This window comes from Prionailurus viverrinus, chromosome E3, assembly GCF_022837055.1.
Source record: "Prionailurus viverrinus isolate Anna chromosome E3, UM_Priviv_1.0, whole genome shotgun sequence".
Classification (NCBI taxonomy): domain Eukaryota; kingdom Metazoa; phylum Chordata; class Mammalia; order Carnivora; family Felidae; genus Prionailurus; species Prionailurus viverrinus.
The window spans coordinates 32,562,475-32,582,152 of record NC_062576.1 but is presented as its reverse complement, the minus strand read 5'-3'; the positions used below and the strand labels follow the sequence as shown (position 1 = coordinate 32,582,152).

At 58.9% G+C, this 19,678-nt stretch overlaps 1 protein-coding gene across 1 annotated transcript in view; it reads right to left on the bottom strand.

Annotated features, from left to right (window-relative positions):
• Positions 1-19,678, bottom strand: part of LOC125154044 (uncharacterized) — a 137,628-nt gene that overhangs the window by 25,192 nt on the left and 92,758 nt on the right. Inside the window, exons 43-53 of the mRNA XM_047837710.1 lie at positions 16,389-16,596; positions 13,585-13,751; positions 12,247-12,359; positions 11,102-11,177; positions 7,994-8,131; positions 6,538-6,700; positions 4,540-4,661; positions 3,774-3,914; positions 2,210-2,323; positions 1,985-2,113; positions 1,276-1,437 (exon numbers count right to left, since the gene is read on the bottom strand). Of these exons, the coding sequence (XP_047693666.1) occupies positions 1,276-1,437; positions 1,985-2,113; positions 2,210-2,323; positions 3,774-3,914; positions 4,540-4,661; positions 6,538-6,700; positions 7,994-8,131; positions 11,102-11,177; positions 12,247-12,359; positions 13,585-13,751; positions 16,389-16,596 (1,533 nt within the window). The remainder of the gene's footprint in view (positions 1-1,275; positions 1,438-1,984; positions 2,114-2,209; positions 2,324-3,773; positions 3,915-4,539; positions 4,662-6,537; positions 6,701-7,993; positions 8,132-11,101; positions 11,178-12,246; positions 12,360-13,584; positions 13,752-16,388; positions 16,597-19,678) is intronic.

Below are 19,678 nucleotides of genomic sequence, written 5' to 3'. Positions count from 1 at the left end.
CCCCTTTTCTTGGTCTTGGGCCCAGCAGTGGGGAGACGTGGGCCCCACTCTGCAGCCCAGAGTGTACCCCACCAGGCCCGCATCCCCAGACACCGGCAGAGAATGAGCTCTTTTGTTTACACGTATTTATGACAGCAAAGTTAAGTAACTGTAACAGAGACCATATGGCTTGAAAAGCTAAAACGTTGCTATTTGGCCAGTTATGAAAAAGCCTGACCCTGGGATGGATGAGAAGATGGATGGATGGACGGGAGGGTAGGTGAGGAGATGGGTGTGAGGGAGGGTGGATGGACAGATGGACGGACAGGAGGGTAGGTGGGTGGGTGAGTGGGTGCATGGATGGATGGACAGATGGACAGGAGAGTAGGTGAGTAGGTGGGTGGGTGGGTGGGTGGATGGATGGATGCACAGACGGATGGACAGGAGGGTAGGTAGGTGGGTGGGTGGATGGACAGACGGACAGGAGGGTAGGTGAGTAGGGGGGTGGGTGGGTGGATGGATGGATGGACAGACGGATGGACAGCAGGGTAGGTGGGTGAGTGAGTAGACTGATGGAGAGACAAGAGGGTAGGTGGGTGGGTGGATGGATAGATGGACAGATGGATGGATGGACAGGAGGGTTGGTGAATGGGTGGGTGGAGGGATGGATAGCAGGGTAGGTGAGTGGGTGGGTGGGCGGGGGGATGGATGGATGGATGTACGGATGGATGGACAGGAGGGTTGGTGAGTAGGTGGGTGGGTGGGTGGAGGGATGGATAGAAGGGTAGGTGAGTAGGTGGGCGGGTAGACGGCTGGGTGGTTGGGTAGGTGGCTGAGTGGGTAGGTGGATGGGTGGACGGATGGACGACGGACGGACAGCAGGGTGGGTGAAGAGGTGGGTTGCTGGATGGGAGGGTGGGTAGGTGGATGGGAGGAAGGACCAATCAACCAGCTGACAAACTCAGGCAGAATGTTGGGAGAAAGGGGTCCCAGCACCCTACCTCTAACAACGATGAGACTAAGCATAGCTTTCATTTACGTGTAAACCCTCTTCCTGTGTCACGTGTTAAACCTCACAATCACCCTACACACCGGAACCTAGAACTTCTGTTCCCCCGATGAATCACCGAACATTCAAAGTATGGACCCTGCCTGTGGTCAACCGGCCGACAAATGGCACAGCGGTGACGCTGGCACCCAGCGCCCTCACACACACCCCTGCACTCTGCAGATGCTGTCCTCTCTCCTCACCCTCCCTCCATGGGTCCCTGGGCCCCTTCCCTGGGACGGACTCACCCTGGGCAGGTCACAGAGCCCCAGGTGCAGGGAATGGTGTAGCCAGTGGCTGTAGTCGGTCTCCACTTCTCCCCGGAAGCTCTGGGTGGCGCAGGAGGCAGTGAAGACGTGCTCTAGCATGACGCCCGCATGGATCTGGTCTGGCCGGGACGGCCAGTGCCTCTGAAATGACACGGCCCCGTGAGGCAGGGGCTCATCCCAGTAGAGGAGGGAAAGGCCCCGGGCGGCTGCAGACGGGAGACCCTGACAAGAGGGGAGCAGGTGCCCTGAGTCCCACTATGATGGCCCCGGTCAGCCACAGCAGCCACGTATACTCTGGGCAGGAGGGCTGCTGGAGGCACCAAGGGAGCTGGACCTAGGGGTGCCAGAACGCAGGTGCGAGACCCCAGAAGGAGCACGGTGGGCTTCCAGGGCCGTGTGTCCCCATTTCTCCACAGCCCGGTGTCTCCTCCGAGGGCTCACGTCATGCTGGGTGCCTTGCTTTCCTCACCTCCCAGAGCTGTCACTATACCCCAGTCGGGGAAGGACTACTGCACCCACTTTCCAGTTGGGAACACCAAGGCTCACTGTGGAGACATGGGTACTCATGGTCCCACAGCACAGCCGGCCCTGGCACCCAGGACCACATGGCTTCAGAGCTGGGCACTTTCTATAGCAGATGGGGCCGCCCTGTGGGTACCTGCCTGGGACCCGGCTTTCTAGGCCTCACCTCATGGGTCAGGTTCTGCCGCACCCGGCGTCGGTCCCAGGACAGGTCGAGCTGCTCGCTGAACACGGCCGTGGTCTGTGTCAAGGCCCCACAGGCCCTGAGGGCGCCCAGGCCCCATGTGGCCCGGAACTGACAAGAGGATGGAGTATGTGACTCAGGGCCAGCACAGGGGCCCAGAGTCAGGGAAAGGCCCGCGCTCGATGTGGCAGTCCCACCAAGGCCTACCTGCCCCGGGGAGGCGGCCAGGCAGCCGTCCCAGATGGTATTGTACCCCGAGGACCTGTCAGCCCAGGTGAGGTGCAAGGTCACAGGCTGCCCTCTGTCCAAGGCCAGCTGCACCTGCATCAGATGGAGGCCGGTGAGGGGGGTGGGAAGGGGAAGAGGATGTTCTGTGTGTGTGTGCGCTACAGGGGCGGGGGGCGGGGAGAGGGAGGGTGGCCCCCTGCCCACCACTCTAGGGGATGAAGCAGGGAACTGGAGACAAAGTCCTGCCCCTGCCTATCCCGCCGGGGCTGCAAGAGCTCAGAGCCACGCCCAGACGAGGAAGCTGCAAGTATTTCGATGCAAGACACCTCAATGCCAACATCCAGACTTGCCCTTTCCAGAAGGAAATCGGACCCCCCCGACTCAGGGCCTCTGGGGCTGCTCTGGACTCAGTGTGCGCCCCGCTCCCCTAATCTTCCCACTGAAGCGCTCGCCCCCCTGTGATGTCAGGAGGAAGCGGGGCTGACGGGAGGTCGTGAGGCGGGCCTCATGGTGGAACCAGTGCTCCTGTAACCACAGACTCCAGAGAGCTCTCTCCCTGGCACATGAGGACACGGAAGGCTGCAAGCCAGCAAGAGAGGTCTCGCCGGGACCTGACCAAGCTGGACCCTTGATCGTGGACTTCTAGCCTCTGGAAGTGGGAGACGTAAATTTTTGTTTTAAGCGACAGACACTATCTAGCCTTCAGTGTTTTGTTATGGCAGCAGAGGCCGCCCAAGGCAGGGGTCCTCAGCTGCTATCTCCCGGCACCTGTCCTGTCACTTACTCTGTTCCAGCCTAATTGCCTCTGGCCCTTTTCGAAGCACCCCAGCCTGTTCCCACCTCAGGACCTTTGCACTTGCTGTCCCCCCTCTACACCCAAAATGCTATTCCTCTAGCTTGCCACAAGGTGGCTCCCTCTCACTTGTGCGTCCTCAGCTGACAAACCACTTCCTCCAGGAGGCCCTCACTGACCACCCCATCTAATTAGTCTCTATCTCAGCCTCCTCTCTGCTTTCTTCAGAGTGCTTGTCACAACTCTTAATTTTTCCTCATTCATTTGTTTGAATTTTAGACAGGGTCTTCGGCCTGCAACATGCTGTCTACTGTCTACACACACTGGTCTACTGTTTTCCGTTTCACAGCTGAAACAACTGAGGCTCAGAGAGGGTCCATGAGCTGCCCAAGGCCACCCAGCTGGTTGAGGAGTCGAGCTGCCCTGCCCATATCCCCCTGCAGTTTCTGACTAAACAAGCAAGCATATAAATGATGAGTCAGACACGCTTGTAAGCTCTTTAAATGCAGCACTGTAGGTCTCACACACTACCTGGCATGTAGTAGGTGTTTAATAAAGTACTGCTAAGGGAATGAATGACCAAAGGACCTCTCAGGGTCCCAAATTTCAGGAATCTGTGATTCTGGAGGAGTCCTTCACACCGGTAGACAGGCAGAACCTTCTCCCCCTGCCCACCCCACCCCCAGCTCAGCCATGCAGCTCGCCAACCGCCAAGACCACATGACAGGCACCTCGGATGACCCCACTCACCTGCCAGCTCTCCTTGCCACCCCTGCTCTCAGCAAGGCCGCTGGCCTCCATGCACGACCAGGAGAGGTTGAAGGGCTGAGCCAGGGCCAGGCGGGCGGCCAGCTTGTCCCTCCCCAACTGCAGAGAGGAGGAGACCACCACCTGGGGAGGGGGACAGGCTGAGCCCGAGGCCTCGCCCACAAGGGCATCCCCCTCCCCACCCTGTACAGACAACCTTCTCCAAGGTCAAAGGGCATGAGAGCAGCTGGCTCTGAGCACAAAACTCCCAGGACTGCGGGGGGGGGGGGGGGGGGGCTTGGCGAGATTCAGCCCGTTTTGCAGAGGACAAAGTTGAGGCCCGGGAGGAGCAGGCAGGGACAGTGAGGACAGAGATGGGGCAGAGAATGGTACACATGGTGACGAAGACACGGGCCAGGGGCATCAAGGACTTAGAATCGCAGCCCTGCCTTCCACTAGCTCCGTGACTCCGGAGAAGTCACTATACCTCCTTGAGGTTCAGTGTCACCATCGGAACGTGGGGCTGCCGTGCCCGGCACATGATAAGCCTTCCCTGTGCATTCACCACTGGTTTCCCTGTTGTCGCTCAGGTGTGGCTGGAACCCAGGTTCCACTCCCCACCCCGCGCCTTTCCCACGGTCTCTTGGGGCCTGGAACCAACTGGGTTGGCCCGAGTAAGGCTCCTTGGGCAGGCCTGGGCCCCGAGGGTCCTGCTCAGCCTACAGGCCTGGTAGAGTTCCCGGGGTCTCCTTCCAACCCAGCCACCCACCTGGTCCTTGCCATCCCAGCCCACGGCCAGGTGGTCCCGGCGTCCACGTCGTGAATGCTCGGAGGACAGGCTGAGACTGCAGTGTCGCGGCAGGGAGAGGGGCAGCTGGTGCGTGAGCTCCACTGGGTGGGGGCACAGGGAGGGGCGGAGAGGGCCCAGGGGGATCTCAGCAGACACAGCGACCACCTCGGGCAAGGTGGCCACTTGGGGGCCACGTGCTCAGGTAATCCACACAAAATTCAGAAGCTACACCTTCACTGGGTCACCCACCACCCACCACTCAACGCACCCGCCCCCACCCCCCCATCCCTGTGAGAGCCCCAAATCTCCCCTCCCCGCTTTGCAGGGAGACTCAGCACCTCCTGCATCAAGAGGTGCAGCCCTCGAACCTGGGCCTTGAGACTTATTAATAGGAGTTGGGGAAGGGGATGCTGCCACATCCCAGCCCAGGCTTCGAGAGGCCTCAGCTCCCACTCGCTCCCTGGGAACCTGCCCAGGCACCACAAGAGGGAACCCAGGCTGGCCTGCTGGATGGTGACCGCACATAGGCAGCACCTGGGTCTCCCAGCCGAGGCGGTCCTAGATCTGCCGGGAGCCAGCCCCCCGAGAGAGTTGGAGAGCCCAGCCCAGGTCAGCAGCAGCCTGTGCCCAACCTGATGCTTTCTAGTAGAAACCAGTGAGTTTGGGGACGGTTTGCCCTAGACTTTCTTCCTTCACCCCCTAGACTAAGTCTAGCTGCCCGGACCTCTTGCAACACTTGACCCCATCTTGTGAGGCCACCGGTTGGCCCTGTCTTCTCAGACCCATGAGCAAGAGTCACCTGAGACTCCACGGGAGACAGTGGCCCTCTGAACTCGATGGAAGGGTGCCACCTGTTCCTACACAGGCTCCTGGGAGCTGTGCCCGGAGACGGTGCCACTAGGTGCTTCTCAAGGAGCCATCAGGTCATTAGTCTAGAGAACGCCGACCACGTTCATGGGCCCCGCACTCAGAGCCCTAACCCTCCTTCCCACACTCTGACCCCCTGACTCCCATGCTCTGTACCCACAGAGCAGGGTCCTCAGGCTGCCCAGCCCAACCATGCACCCCCTGCATGCACCCACGCACCCCCTGCGCGCGCACGCGCACGCGCACACACACACACACACACACACACACACTGCCTCAGCTTATTGAGGATCAATGCATTTCATCTGCCTTGCAGGGCACACGTGTGGCAACTGTGACCCTGGGGAGATTCCATCAGACCACCCAGTAGGCGGTGGCCCCGGGACGGGGGTCTGCATTGTGTCGCCCGCTTGGCAGGCCTGCAGGTCGGGCTCTGCTCTGTGTAAACTGACAGCCTGTGTGACCTCACAGTCCCTTCCAGGGGGCTGTTTGCTGGAGGACCTCGGGGGACGCAGGTGCCGTCACTGGGGCTTCTGTGGGACAGCACTCACCTCCCCTGCCAACTCCCAGCCTCAGCTCTGAACCCCCTGGGAATGCTCGGGGCTGCCCCACCTTCCACACACCCTGTCTTATCACACTCAGGGGAACCGTAACTCCGGGCTCCCCCTTCAGTGCACTCGGGCCACTCTGGCCTCGCTGCTGTTGCTCTAGCACTCCAGTCTTATTCCCACCTCAGGGCCTTTGCACATGCTTTTCCTTTTCCTCTCGATGCCCCTCCTCAGATCTTCACCACAGCCAGCTCCTTCTCATCATTCAGGGCTCAGCTTGGACATTACCTTGTCACACGGGCCTTCCTAGGCTGCCCCACCCACAGGAACCCCACACCCCCAAATGAAACCCTTCTCGCTCTCAGACACACTCTGATAGGCTTTTCCTCACATTCGCATCCCTGCACACCGCCTCTCTCCCTGCGGGCAGGGACCTGGGCCATCTTATTTCTGGACAGATCCCCCAGTGCCTGGAACAGCATCTGGGTTAAGCAAGCATTCGAGGATGGTTCGTGGAGCGACTGAACCGGCCACCCACGTCAGCGGCCTCTCAGACACTCACCCTGGAGGCTGAGGTTCCCTGGGGGTCTGGGGAAGGACCCAGAGAGGCTCCCATGGAGGGTCACCACCTGGTCATCCCACAGAAGTGTCTGGTGCAGGGTGCGGGTCCCACGGGCTCTCTCATACGAGGTCTGCAGGACCAGCTCCCCAGGAAGGGTGCTGAACTGGAAGAGAAAGACAGCACCGGGTCACTGGACCACCTGGTCCGCGTTGCTGCTTGGGGTAGAAAAGAAGCACTTTCGGAAGAAGAAAGACAGGGAACATTCATGGGGCATGAACAGTTTACGGGGCTGCCAGAGACATCAGGAAGCGAGAAAGCCAAAGGCTCCCGGAGGATGGGCAGACAACGCGGTGGAGGGGTAGAGCACGACACAAGACGCCGCACGGCCCCGTAAAAAGGACACCACCTCTCAGCTCCCCTTCCAAGCTGTGTGGCCCTGGGTCAGTCCCCTAACTTCTCTGAGCTTCAGTTTCCCCGTCTATGAGAGGGGATGAGAGTCCCAAGGCCAACCTCTGCCAGCCCGGGGCTGACCTGCGGGCACTGCCACGTGGGAGCTGCTGTGGTTTGCAGCAAGGGTTCCTCAAACACTCAGTGAGCAGGCATCATGTTCCAGACCCAGTGCTGAGCATCGGGGGAGGAAGTTAACTGCCCCACCCTGATGCAAGACCCCCCTTACTCCCTGCCCTGCGGAGGACAGCCGCTTCCTCCCTGCTGTCTCTGCTGCCCCCTGTAGGTCCCTCCCCACGCAGCAGCCGGAAGGATCTGAAATCATCGCTTGGACCACATCCTCAAAGGCTTCCAATTACACAGAGAACTAAATCCAAACTCCTCCCTGAGGCTTGCCAGGAGCCTACGCGATCGGACCCCTACGACCTCCTACCGCATCCATACTCCCCCACTCTGCTCCAGCCCGGTGGCCACTCCTCAAACATCCCAACTCATTCCTGCCCCCAGGACCTTTGTATGTGCTCTCCCCTCTGCCTGGAAGGCTTTTCCACCAGATTTTCAGACGGCCAACACTTGCTTGTCATCTGGGGCTAGCTCAAATGTCAGCTTCTTTGTGAGGGTTTCCTGGCCCCCTAAAGAGCTCCCCCGCTATCACCCCATTTTCTTTTCTCTATAGTATGTATCACCATCTGGAGTATTTTCTTACTTATTTATGCAATTTTGGGGGGGCCAATCACCCCACCGGATGGACACTGGATGAGAGGAAGGATCCACCAATCCTATTCCAAGCGATGTCCTCTGCTTCTAGGACCTGCCTGTGCTGGACCCTAGTAGGGGCTCAATAAATAACGTGCAAGGGAAGGAGACAGGGAGGAAGGGACAGACACAGAGACCAGCTGCCGATCCATTCCAGCGAGTCTCGCCTACTTCACAGCCCGTGACAATTCCTCTTTTCTCGAAGGGCCGCCCCAAGAGCCCCCCCAGCCGGCCCCGGCTGCCCTCCATGCACCTGGGGGAAGGTCTGTTCCAGCCTGATGATGTTGGTGACACTGGCCTTCGCGGTCACCACCCTGGTGCCCACGTGGAAATGATGCTCTTCCACCGCCACGAAAATCGCGCTCCCGGCCTCATGCTCGGAGTACTGTAGCTGGGTCAGAGAAGCAGGGGAGAGATTTCCTCATTAGTTTCCTTAATTTTTTTTAATATTTATTTTTGAGAGACAGACCATGAGTGGGAAAGGGGCAGAGAGAGAGGGAGACCCAGAAGCCAAAGCAGGCTCCAGGCTCCGAGCTGTCCGCACAGAGCCTAACGCAGGACTTGAACCCACCAACGGTGAGAACATGACCCGAGCCAAAGTTGGACGCCTAACCACTGAGCCACCCGGGTGCCCGCCCCATTGGTTTCTGATGGAACGTTCCGGTGGATCCCGGCTCCAGGCTGTAGGGTTGGGCCCAAGACACCCGCAGCTTCCTGGGCTGGACGAAGTCTGAGGAGATGAGGGTCCTGAGCCCCGGCCGAGGCTACCAGGTGTGCCCATGACAACCACCTCTCCAAGCCCTTAGTGCTGTAACACGCACTTGAAGGCAGCTACTATCCTGGGGCCATCAGGCAAGAATTGTGGTGGCATTAGTGTTGTGGACAGCAGGGGGCAGTCTAGCGCAGGGAACTGGGCACAGGCAGGGACAGCAGATGCCCATTCTGGCTCCACGGCTGTCACGTGGGGTGGATGACCCCTGGCTAGTTCCTAAACCACTCGAGTCTCTGCTTTCTAACCGGAGATAATAACCGGGATGATGAAATTTTTATTAATGTGCTGCAAAAAGCGTATGAAATAATGTGCCATCTTCCAGACTGGCTACACCACAGAATCACTTAGGGCATTAGCCGCAGATAGAGATTCTGGGTTCCTACCCGCCGCTTGTAAAAACAGAACCTCCGGGAACAGGGTGGAAAGCCTGGTATTTTAAAATGTATTTTCTTTGAGAGAGACACAGAGAGAGAGCAAGAGAGAGAAAGCCTGCATGCAAGCAGGGGTGGAGGGCAGACAGAGAGAGAGAATCCTAAGCAGGCTCCACATTCAGCGCAGAGCCCAATGTGGGGCCTGATGCCATGACCCCAAGATCATGACCTGCGCTGAAATGAAGAGTTGGATGCTCAAATGACTGAGCTACCCAGGTGCCCCCAAACTGGTATTTTTGAAGAGCTCTGCAGATTAGCAGTACCCCTGTCAAAACATTCAACCCAGATCTCGTCTTGAACAAAGAATCTGACAAATCCCGACGGAGGAGTTTTGCAAAATAACTGCCTGGAAACTTCACAACTGTCAGTGCGGGGCTTTTCCCGCTTAGGGGGAAGTATATCAACCTCTGCAACTTACTTTGAAATGTGTCAAAAACTCAGCTGGATGGGGAGCTATCTGATAAAGCAAGAGGAGTGAACCAGGAGTAAGGAAATCTAGGCACTGGGTATGTGGATGTTCACTACAAAACTGCTTTCATTTTCCAGTGTCTGAAAAGGTTAATAGTAAAAATATTGGCGGGGGGAACAGGTACTGGGCAGGAGAAAAATTTCTAGATCAGGGGTCTGCTTTGGGCCAAATTTGGCTCACCACTTGATTGTGTAAATAAAGTTTTATTGTAACACAGCCACACCCACTTATTTACATATTGTCCATGGCTGCTTTTTTGTTACAGTGACAGCACTGAGCATTGCAACAGAGACCATATTGGGTGTAAAGGCGAAAATATTTACTATCTGGCTCCTAAGGTCTGCAGACCTCTGTTCCAGATTAAGAAATCAAAAAGAACAACTAAGCACCCCTGGTGATCCTGCAGAAGGTCCTAGATTTAAAAGAAACTGAAAACAAACAAATTTTTTAAAAACCCAGCTTGAAAGAACATTATTGGAGTAACTAGGAAATTTTATTACGGACTACATATTAAATCATAATATTACTACATCATGTTAAATTTCCTGAGTTTTGTACTTACTGTGTTATACAAGAAAGTAGACTTTTAATAGGAAACACTCACTGAAGTATTTAGAAGAGGTATGATGTGTCCAGAAACATGTCTGTATCATCTCTTAATGGCACAGAAGAAAATGTATGCGTGTGTGTGAATATACAAATATATATAACACGTAAGTATAAACAGAAAGTTTTGGCAGGATATTAACAACTGGGGAATGTTCACTGTCCCACAGTAACTTTTCTATAGATTGGAAAGTATACAAAACAGAGACTGGGGTCGGGGGAACAAGAGGTTCCCTGATGGATCGTACAGCTGCAACGAAGCTTGGGAAGCACTGACATCGTGTGAGCGCACCAGGACGGGGCCTGGCACACGGTAGGGGCTCTGCAAACAGAGGCGGCCGAGCCCCGGGCAGGGAGGGCACTTAACAAAACCGGGTGGCTGGCAGGATGGCGAAGTGGCCAGTCGGCAAATGTAACAACCGGTCACTCATTCCATCAGTCAACATCTTTCCTGGAGCACCTACTGTATGCTGGGCCTTGGGCCGGGTATGCCCTCCAGAAGCTTCTGATTTGGGAAAGAGTTGCAGACAGGGAAACAGGTAATGGTAACGGTAACGGAGGGAGGGGGGGCACGCCAGCCTGGGCCTGCTGTCTACTCCCAGGACCCCCAAATGCCACGCGCAGACCAGATGCGTGACCAGGGGCTGTCCTGGGGGTCCCAGGTGAAAAGGGGATTCACGGACAAGGGTGGGAAGAGACACAGAGAGCCTGGGCCGTGGGAACAAGACAGAGCACCCGGGTGGCACTGCTGCCTCAACCTGAGTGGCACTGTGCCACTCGACCCAGCTGCCGGGAGCCTGCCAGGCCGGTGAGGTGGTCCCGGTGCCAGGCCCCCGGCAGGCGGGCCTCCCCTGCTCCCCAGGGTCTCGTGAGCTCAGTGGGGGGCTGCGGGCGCGGCCCAGGAATGTGAGCCTGGGGGTGTCTGGGAAAGCTGGAGCCAGGGGTTTCTGAGGGCAGCCCACAGGGGCCTGCTGTGGGCCTGCAGACACATGTGGACAGGTTACGGTCCCCGGCAGGGCCCCCTCCCACCTCGGCAGGGCATCTGGAAGCAGTCAGGGCTCAGGGGCGGCTGGGCACAGTTACCTTGGCTGAGGCTGTGCGGGGGCAGCGGCCCAGAAGGCCAGGGAGGTGGTGCCGGCCGGAGAGCTGCAGCTCTTTGCTGGAAGGAAGGACAGAGTGTGCCTGAGGCCGGGCACGAGGGCGCCCATGGCTGGTCAGGGACCAGGCCAACCTCCCCGGCAGAGGGCAGGAGATCCAGGAACCTGGCCAGGGGCCGGTGGGGGGGCGTTCGCACACCCCAGGCCCAAGGGCTGCGTGGTGCGGGGTCAGGTGACACACGTTTCCATCCCTGCCCGGCCTGCGTCGGGTACTGGCCGGGGCAAGTTCCCCAATTACCCTCTCTGAGCCTCAGTTTCCCCCTCAGCATAAAGAGCTACAGCGGTGCCGGGCTGAGTGTCTCCGGCGGGCCCATCAATAGGCCCTCTCGGGCTTGGCCAGTGGAAGCCTCAGCAGGGTCTAGATGGCAGCATTTGAAACATGGGCTCGCTTCCTGGCAGCCGAGTGCACACGGCACGCTTTCCCCTGGCCCCTCCAGGCCAAGGTGCTCGTGGCAGCCCAGTGCTGTGAGCTCCAGGCTGCTGCCCCTTCCTGGTGGCTTGGCCACACCGTGGTGTCACTCGTGGCTGTGGGCTGACGTGTGCATGTAGCAGCATGTCTGGCCTCTGCCCGCTAGAAGCCAGTAGCTCCCCAGCTACAACAACCAGAAATTTCCCCAGACGTGGCCCCATGACCCTGGGCAGGCACAGTCACCCTTCGGCGACCTGGTACGGGGGCTGGAGCCTGGTGGCCCCCCGACTTCATACATGCGTAAGGCCACCGGGCACCGGGCCAGCCACCCGGCAGGTCCCCAGACTGAAGAGCTCTAACAATGACTAATTTAAATTTGAGGCCTAGGATGCATTTAGTTTGTGGGACCAGGAACTCCTCATCTGTGTCCTGCCCCCCAAAGGCCAAGGCTATTTTACGAGCTGTGTGGCCTTGGGCAGGTTGCTATGCTTCTCTGAGCCTTTCTTTCCACATCTGTGCAGTAGGGCTGTGGGGAGGGTTCAAGGAGGTGCTGGGGGTTAGAGGTCAGCACGCGGTAGGGGCCCAGCTGATCTCTCCCCCTCACCCATCCCTCTCTTCTCGGTGGGGGAGGGGGGCGGGCAGAGTGGCAGGGAGCCCCTCACCTGAGCACCTGGCTCTGGCCACGCACGTCAAGGACCAGGCTGGCTTGAGAATCACAGGTCAGCTGCAGGGAAGAATGCATCTGTCCCTCTGCCCAGAGCTTCTGGAACACGAGCTGAGGAAGCAGCAGGCTGTGAGGTATGGGGGATACGGGGGCCCGAGGACCCTCCCAAGCCAGGCCCCGCTCTGCAGCCCAGAGTGTACCCCACCAGGCCTGCATCCCCGGATGCCAGCAGAGAATGAGCCCCACCACGTCTCCCCACCACGGGGCCTGAGACCAAGAAAAGAGGGTTTAGATGAAGTCAGAGGGAGCAGGAACCAGGTTCCCTCAGTTGGGGGGGGGGGGTCCAGTGACAAAGACCCCCTGCATGAGGGGTGACAGGGCCTCTGGGAATAGCCTTTCCTCGGGGCAGAGTGGAGTGGGGGCGGGGACGTGCTGCTAATCGAAAACAAGAGGCTTCTGGAATGTGCCAGTGACTCGCCGGGCAGCCAGAGGGCCAGCCAGGAAAGGCGACTCTGTGCCAAGGGGCAGTGGCCGGAGCCTGACCCCAATCACGGGGCCACAGCAGCTTCTTCTTCCCAGATGTGGGAGGGCAGCATGGGAAGGGGCCCAGCTGCCAGCCAGAGCCCCTTTGCCTGCCTGCTTGCCACATGACCTTGGGCAGGTGGCATACCCTCTCACGTATGACCCAGAGACAGTGATGATGGCAACTTACCATCACAGCGGCAGCCAAAGCTTCTAAACACCTGCTCCACCAGGTGTAACTGATGCGAACTCTCCCCGTGCTCCCCAACCCCGTGCTATCAGCACAAGTATCACCCCCATTTCATGAGACTGAGGGCACAGAGAGGCTAAGGAACCTGCCCCGGGCCACACAGCCCGCAGGCATCAGAGCTGGGATCTGACTCCCAGAGCCGAGATTCCTAAGGACTCTGCCGCCCGCCTCTCACGGGGTGTTAGGAGGAGGAAAGGAGTCACGGCACAGAAAACCCCGGCGCTGAGCACCCGGGTGCTCCACAGACCAAAGCTGGGCTTTCACTTGAACACAAGACCGGAAGGGGCAAAAAAGCACGCAGGGCGGGGAGCTGGAACTCGGGCCGCAGAAGGCCCGTCCACACACCCCAGGGCTGCAAACACAAAGACGGCTGAGCAGACACGGGTTCCAGCGGTCAGTGTCACTAACAGCCTTTACCGACTGGAAAGTGCCAGAGAGATAGAGAGAGAGAGAGCACGGTCGGTCGTGCACACAGCGGGCCTGGCACAGGCTGGGAACCGGATGGAGTGCGTAGAACTGGGGGGAGACCGGCCCAGCGTGGAGGTGGGGGGACCCACGTCTCACCTGGCTGGCGAAGGGCAGGCCCAGCGCCCGGAGAGCGGGTACCGCGTGGCTGGCATTCACCATCAGCTCCAGAGTGCCATCCATCGGCCAGGCCACCAACGCTGCCACGTCCACGCTGACCTCACCATCCCCTCTGTGGAGGGCCACACTGGCCTCGGTCTGGGTCTCTAAGGGCAGAGAAGGGCACAGGCTGCTAAGGGCTCAGTTTGCCTCCTTTCTCAGGGGGCATGAACCCCAGGCAAGGCTTCTTGCTTTGAGCCACTGGGACGTCAGGAAGCGGCCCTCACCTGCCCCCGGGGATCTCGGCCTGGCTTCTCCTCCTCCTGGGCTGGCTGCCAAACTGACACTTCGCACTGTCCCTCCCAACCCTTCGTGCTCCCTGCCTAGGGAGGGTCAGCCCCTCGAGGGCAGGGCCTTTACTTTTCCCCCGGGCCCATCCCCAGCACTTAGCACCCCTGGACACACCCCAGGGGTCCAGGGCTTGTCAAGGGAACAGATGAATACTTCTCTCCAGGTTTATCAAACATCCAATCACTATCAAATGATTCCGACCTGCAGCCTGCCCGGCCCAGACTGGAGGGGCCCCACTCTTTCCACCCATCCAGGAACCTCTCGTGGTGCCCAGCTGGACCACGCCTCATCTTAGCAAGCAGGGGGAAAAAAACCCTCTGGACAAGGAGAATCCAGAAGCTTTCTTCTTCTTCTTTTTGGACTTAGACTCCTCCTGCTCCATTAGAAAATACTTACCCAGGGTAAGTGTATGAAGCCTAGTCTACATCAGAGGCCAGCTTCCTGGGGCATGCACCCCACAGCCCCAGCCTGTGACCCCTGGCCCAGGCCATCGCCAGCCTCGTGGGCCCATCAGCGCAGGTGGCGCTTTTGGCAGATGTGGACAAGGTGGCCCTAAGCCTCGGTTTCCTCATCATTTAAGTGGGCACAGCCTGCCCACCCTGAGTGACGATGCCAAGATTCGTGGAGGTAACACACCTGAAAACACCCGGGGGGCACACAGACCTCAGGAAGTGTTTCTGTCCTCGCCTGATGCAGTGTTCAACCACGTGCACCTGCTGTGTAAGGGGCCCGAAGAGGAGGGGACGCACATCTGAAGGGGCCCCCATCTCCACGCCCGGGCATGTTTCAGACCCTCGGGGACACCAAGAATGTTAATACCAGGCAGAAAATACCCCCTAAGGGGTTGGGACAGTTAAACATGGACAGCAGTGCACAGGTGAGAAGTTTCCGCGGCTACAGGCAGCCACACCAGGTTTCTCAAGGGCCAGGAACCGGTCATCCTGGAACGACTGTCCCATCATTTACCCACCACGACCCCAGTAAACCCTTCCTCAGAGCAGTCTGTGAGGTCAGTCCCTCTCTGTCTGTTCCAGGTTCCCACTCAGCCCATAGCGGGCTGAGAGCCAAGGACGGAAAAGAAGATGGCCCAAACGACAGGGGAGCCACCAAGGGTCCCATTCTCTGCGATCTACATAGTGGTCAGAGGGTGGCTCTGGAGTCACACTGCCCGGATTCAAGTCCTGATCTCATGGTTCAACAGCTGTGTGGCCTGGGACACGTGGCTCAACCTGAGTTTCCATCCTTCTCTGCAGAATGGGGGCAGTGACTAATCTCTACCTCAAATGTTCATGACTTCATTTAACAGATGTTTAATTGAACACTCACCCCACTCCACTCTGCAGAACAGGTAAAAATCATCCCTGGGTCCTTGTGGAGTGCCCATCCTAGCGTGGGTGGGCAGAAGACAGGCAATGAGAAATGAAGGTGTTTAGTAAGTATGTTATGTGGTATGTTAGAGCTACCAAGCCAGGAAAAGGAGGGAATGAGCTAGAGAGAGGTGGGGTACAAATAAACAGGGTGGGTGGGAAAGGACTCATGGAGGAGAGGACTTATGAAAAATAACCGAAGGAGGTGAGGGACTGAGTCAAGCACATATGCAGGGGAAGAGCCTTCGAGGCAGAGGAACAGCCTGTGCAAAGGTCCTGAGGCAGGAGCAAGCCCGACGTGTCTGAAGAATAGTGAGGAGTAAAGTAAGTAGGGGCCAGAAGTTCGTGGTCAGTGAGATGAGTGTGCGGATCCTGAGGGCTCAGAGGCCTCACTGTGGGCTTCAACTTTCCCTGGTGTGACTGGATGGCTGAGCAGACTCGGCGAGCTCCTGTGTGTGGAGAGCTTGCCTGGTGTGTATGCAGTAAGCACTCGATCAACACTGGCTCTTATTACCGTTACCTTCCTGTCCCCCTCCATTAGAAGTTAAACCGTTTCCCCCTAAAAATTATGTTGAAGTCGCAACCACTAGTGCCAATGAGCATGACCTTATTTGGAAACAAGGTCTCTGCAGAGGTCATCGTGCTGACATGAGGTCGTGCTGGAGTGGGGGGGGGGGGCCCGAATCCAGCATCTGGTGTCCCCAAGAAAAGAGGCACAGACAGATGGGAGGGATGTGGCCACAAGCCGGGGAACGGCTGGGTGGAGAGGCAAGGAAGGACTGTCCCCAGAGAGCCTTGGGCAGAAGGGTGGCCCTGCTGACACCTGAGCTCTGACCTCTGACCTCCAGGACCGTCAGTGAACAAGCATCTGTGGTTTCACGCCACACAGTTTGTGGTGCTTTGCCTGGGCAGGCCTGGGAAAGGAGCACATGCTCGCAGGGAATCGGGCAAGGATGTCCCGGTTGGTTCTGGAGCTCAGGACCACTCTGGGCCCGAGGGGGTCTCAGCGCACCCGAGACTGCCGGGCAGGCTCCGGGCCAGGGGAAGCCGGCTCTTGGGCCTCGGGCAGTGCCCCGGGCGCCTTACCGAGCGTCTGCAGCCTGGCGCTAAGGCGGGCCTTGCGCGGGAGTCCGGCCCGCAGCAGGGTCACGCTGTTGTGTTCGCTCCAGCCAGCGAGTTCCAGGTGCCCAGCACGGCGACAGCAGCTCACGGAATAGCTCAGGGAGGTGGGCCCCACCAAGATGCGTCCGGAATGCTCGAAGCTGGAGCCGCGGCCAGGAACCTCCACAGCGGCCTGGAATGACACAGAGGAGAGGCCGCCTCACCCTGTGCCGGGAAGGCAGCCCGGCCCAGCTCCCCCTGGATCCGGGAAACCCACAGCGCCGGGCTGGGAGGAACAGAGGCCCCCCCTGCAGGAGCAGGTTTAAGGAGGAGCAGGGTTGCAGGTGCTGTTTTGCCGGGTGGGGCTTGCTGGCTGAAGAGTGTCTATTAAGAGGAGGGGCTCTTAGAACTGCGATGGCTCGGGTAGGCCACATGGGCACAGAGCTCCCGCCCTGCCTAAAACCTTCCAAAGGTACGTATGCTTTGTAAACTTTTCATTGTGGTAAAATACACATAATACTTACCATTTGAAGTCTACTTTTTATTTATTTTTTTTTTTTAACGTTTTTTTTTATTTTTATTTTTGGGACAGAGAGAGACAGAGCATGAACGGGGGAGGGGCAGAGAGAGAGGGAGACACAGAATCGGAAAGAGGCTCCAGGCTCTGAGCCATCAGCCCAGAGCCCGACGTGGGGCTCGAACTCACAGACCGTGAGATCGTGACCTGGCTGAAGTCGGACGCTCAACCGACTGCGCCACCCAGGCGCCCCGAAGTCTACTTTTTAAACGCTTATTTATTTGAGAGAGAGCATGAGTAGGGAAGGGGCAGAGAGAGAGACTGACAGAGACAGAGAAAATCCCAAGCAGGTTCTGCACCGTCAGCATGGAGCCTGACGTGGGACTCGATCTTGCGAACCGCGAGATCATGACATGAGCCGAAATCAAGAGTCAGAGGCTTAACTGGCTGAGCCACCCGGGCACCCCAATCCCTTGTGATCTCTTGAGCAAGAGAAGCGCCTTGTGTTCTAACAAGGTGACCTCTGGGGGACTCCTGGAGAGGGCCGGCCACCAGGAAGACTGAGCCTTGGTTAGAAGCTGGAATCTTCAGCCCCAGCCCCCATCCTTGAGGAGGGGCGGAGGAGCTGGGGATTGAGTTAATGACCCAACATGCCTATGTGATGAAGCCTCCATGAAAACCCAACTGTGGGGCTCGGGGGCGTGGACACATCCATGTGCAGGGAAAGCGAGCCAGCAAATTGTGCAGGGAAACCCCACCCATCTGGCTACACACGTTCTGTGCACCAGAGGGAAAACAAGAGCACGTTCTGGGCAGAGGGTGAGGGTCAGGGGGGTGACGCCGACCAGGGCGGGTCTACGTGGGGAGGGTGGGGGAGGTGATGTCGACCGGGGCGGTCTATGCAGCGGGGGGGGGGGGGGGGGGGGGGTGACGTCAACACATGTGGGTCTACGCCCGGCGGGGGGGGGGGGGGTGGGGTTTGACATCGATCAGGGCAGGTCTACGCGGGGACGGAAAGGGGGGTGATGTGGACCTACGTGGTCTACACGGGGAGGTGACGTCGACCAGGGCGGGTCTACGCAGTCAGGGTGGGGGTGACATCGACCAGGGCAGGTCTGTGCAGGGAAGGCTAGAGAAAGGACATGTGCGCAAAGACCCGGGGAAGCCAGAGGCGGGCAGGGGGCACGGAAGGGAAGGAGCACCTGCCAGTTTGAGTACAGGGCGGGGACAGCGTGGCCCGAAGAAAGTCCGCGAGGGCAGCCATAGCGGGTGAAACCAGAGAGGGGACAGGCCAGATCCTGGCACGAAGCTTTGTGGCACCGGGCTGGTGTCTGACTTAGAAGGGCTCTAGGTGGAGACCACGGGGGCCACGGTGGGAGCAGGGAGCCCAGCTCGGTGGCTAGAACCCAGGTGTGACCTGAGGGGGCCTGGAGCAGGTGACAAAGCTGGAGGTGGGGAGAAGGGGTCGGGCTCCGGGTATACTGGGGGGGATACGCTGGCAGTTCCCGCGAGAGGTGCGTCTGGTATGTGAGTGGCACGGGATGAAGGATGATGCCAAGGGTCTGACCGCCGCCGGAGGGACAAGGGGCCACTGGCCGAGAGGGGCAAACGGGAGGGGCAGGTGGTGCCTGCCCGCCCGCCGGCCAAGTGGAGCTACACAGACAGCGCTCACGTGAGACACCGGGCCAGCCCCCCCCCACCCCCGCCGCCCCCAGGCAGTGCGAGCGGACACAGGTGACAAGGGGGTCAAGGACAAGAGCTGGGTCCCAGGGAGGCTTTGGAAAACGAGAACGTGTAATGGTCCCGGGGCTGCGACTGGGCTAGGGCAGAGGGGGCTATCCCCACTTCCCAGATGAGAAGACCGAGACTTGGAGGGAAGTCTGAGTCTATTCCACGCCCCTGCCCTCCACCACAAGTCCAAGGACATTTGCTGCATGAAGGAGGGCACACGGCTGTGGGCTCCCACGAGCACCGACGCTTACCCGCAGGCCCAGCGTGTCCTCTACCTGCAGCGTCCGCAGCATGGGGACGTCGTGCTGGAGGGTGTACTCCAGGGAGATGCGCTCTGGCTGCCGAGTGAACGTCAGCTCCTCGGACACCTGTTGGCATGGACGGCTGTGAGCTGGGCCACTGTGCCGGGCTGTCCCCACCCCCCCCCCTTCCCGCCGCCAGCTCTCGGAGGCCCCGCCAGCAGAGCCCCACACCTGTCTGCCGTCCACTCCGACCCTCAGGGTGCCTCTGTAGCGGGGCCCCTGCCTCTCGGTGGCCAGCTGCAGCAGGACGTGGGCTGGGAGACCCGAGGGGCCGGGCTGGGGCAGGTTGTGCGTGAGCGAAACCTCCACCTCCCGCTGGTTCTGCAGCAGAGCAAGAGAAAGAGACTCGCCGCCTGGGAGGTGGCCAGACTCTCTCAGGGGGCGGGGGGGGGGGAACAAACCATTCCAACGTTACACCAAGCCTCTTCTGTCCCCTCCCTGGTGGCCGGGGCACTGTAGAAAAAGTTGGGGGGATTTACACCAAAAGCAGTCTGTACATCTGGGATGCCTGACATAAAGTAAGTGGCAAGGAAAAAAAAAATCCCGGGGCGAGGGGTGGACCCGGGATTGGAACCTGAGAAAGAAAGGGCTTCCGCGAGGCACAGGGAAGGACCCGCAGGATGTTTGGGAAGGACACGCCTTGCAGACTGGGATGCAGCAGAAAGAAAAAACATCAGGGGCCCGAAGGAAAACTCCCGAGACATCCAGAATGGTGTTCACTGGAG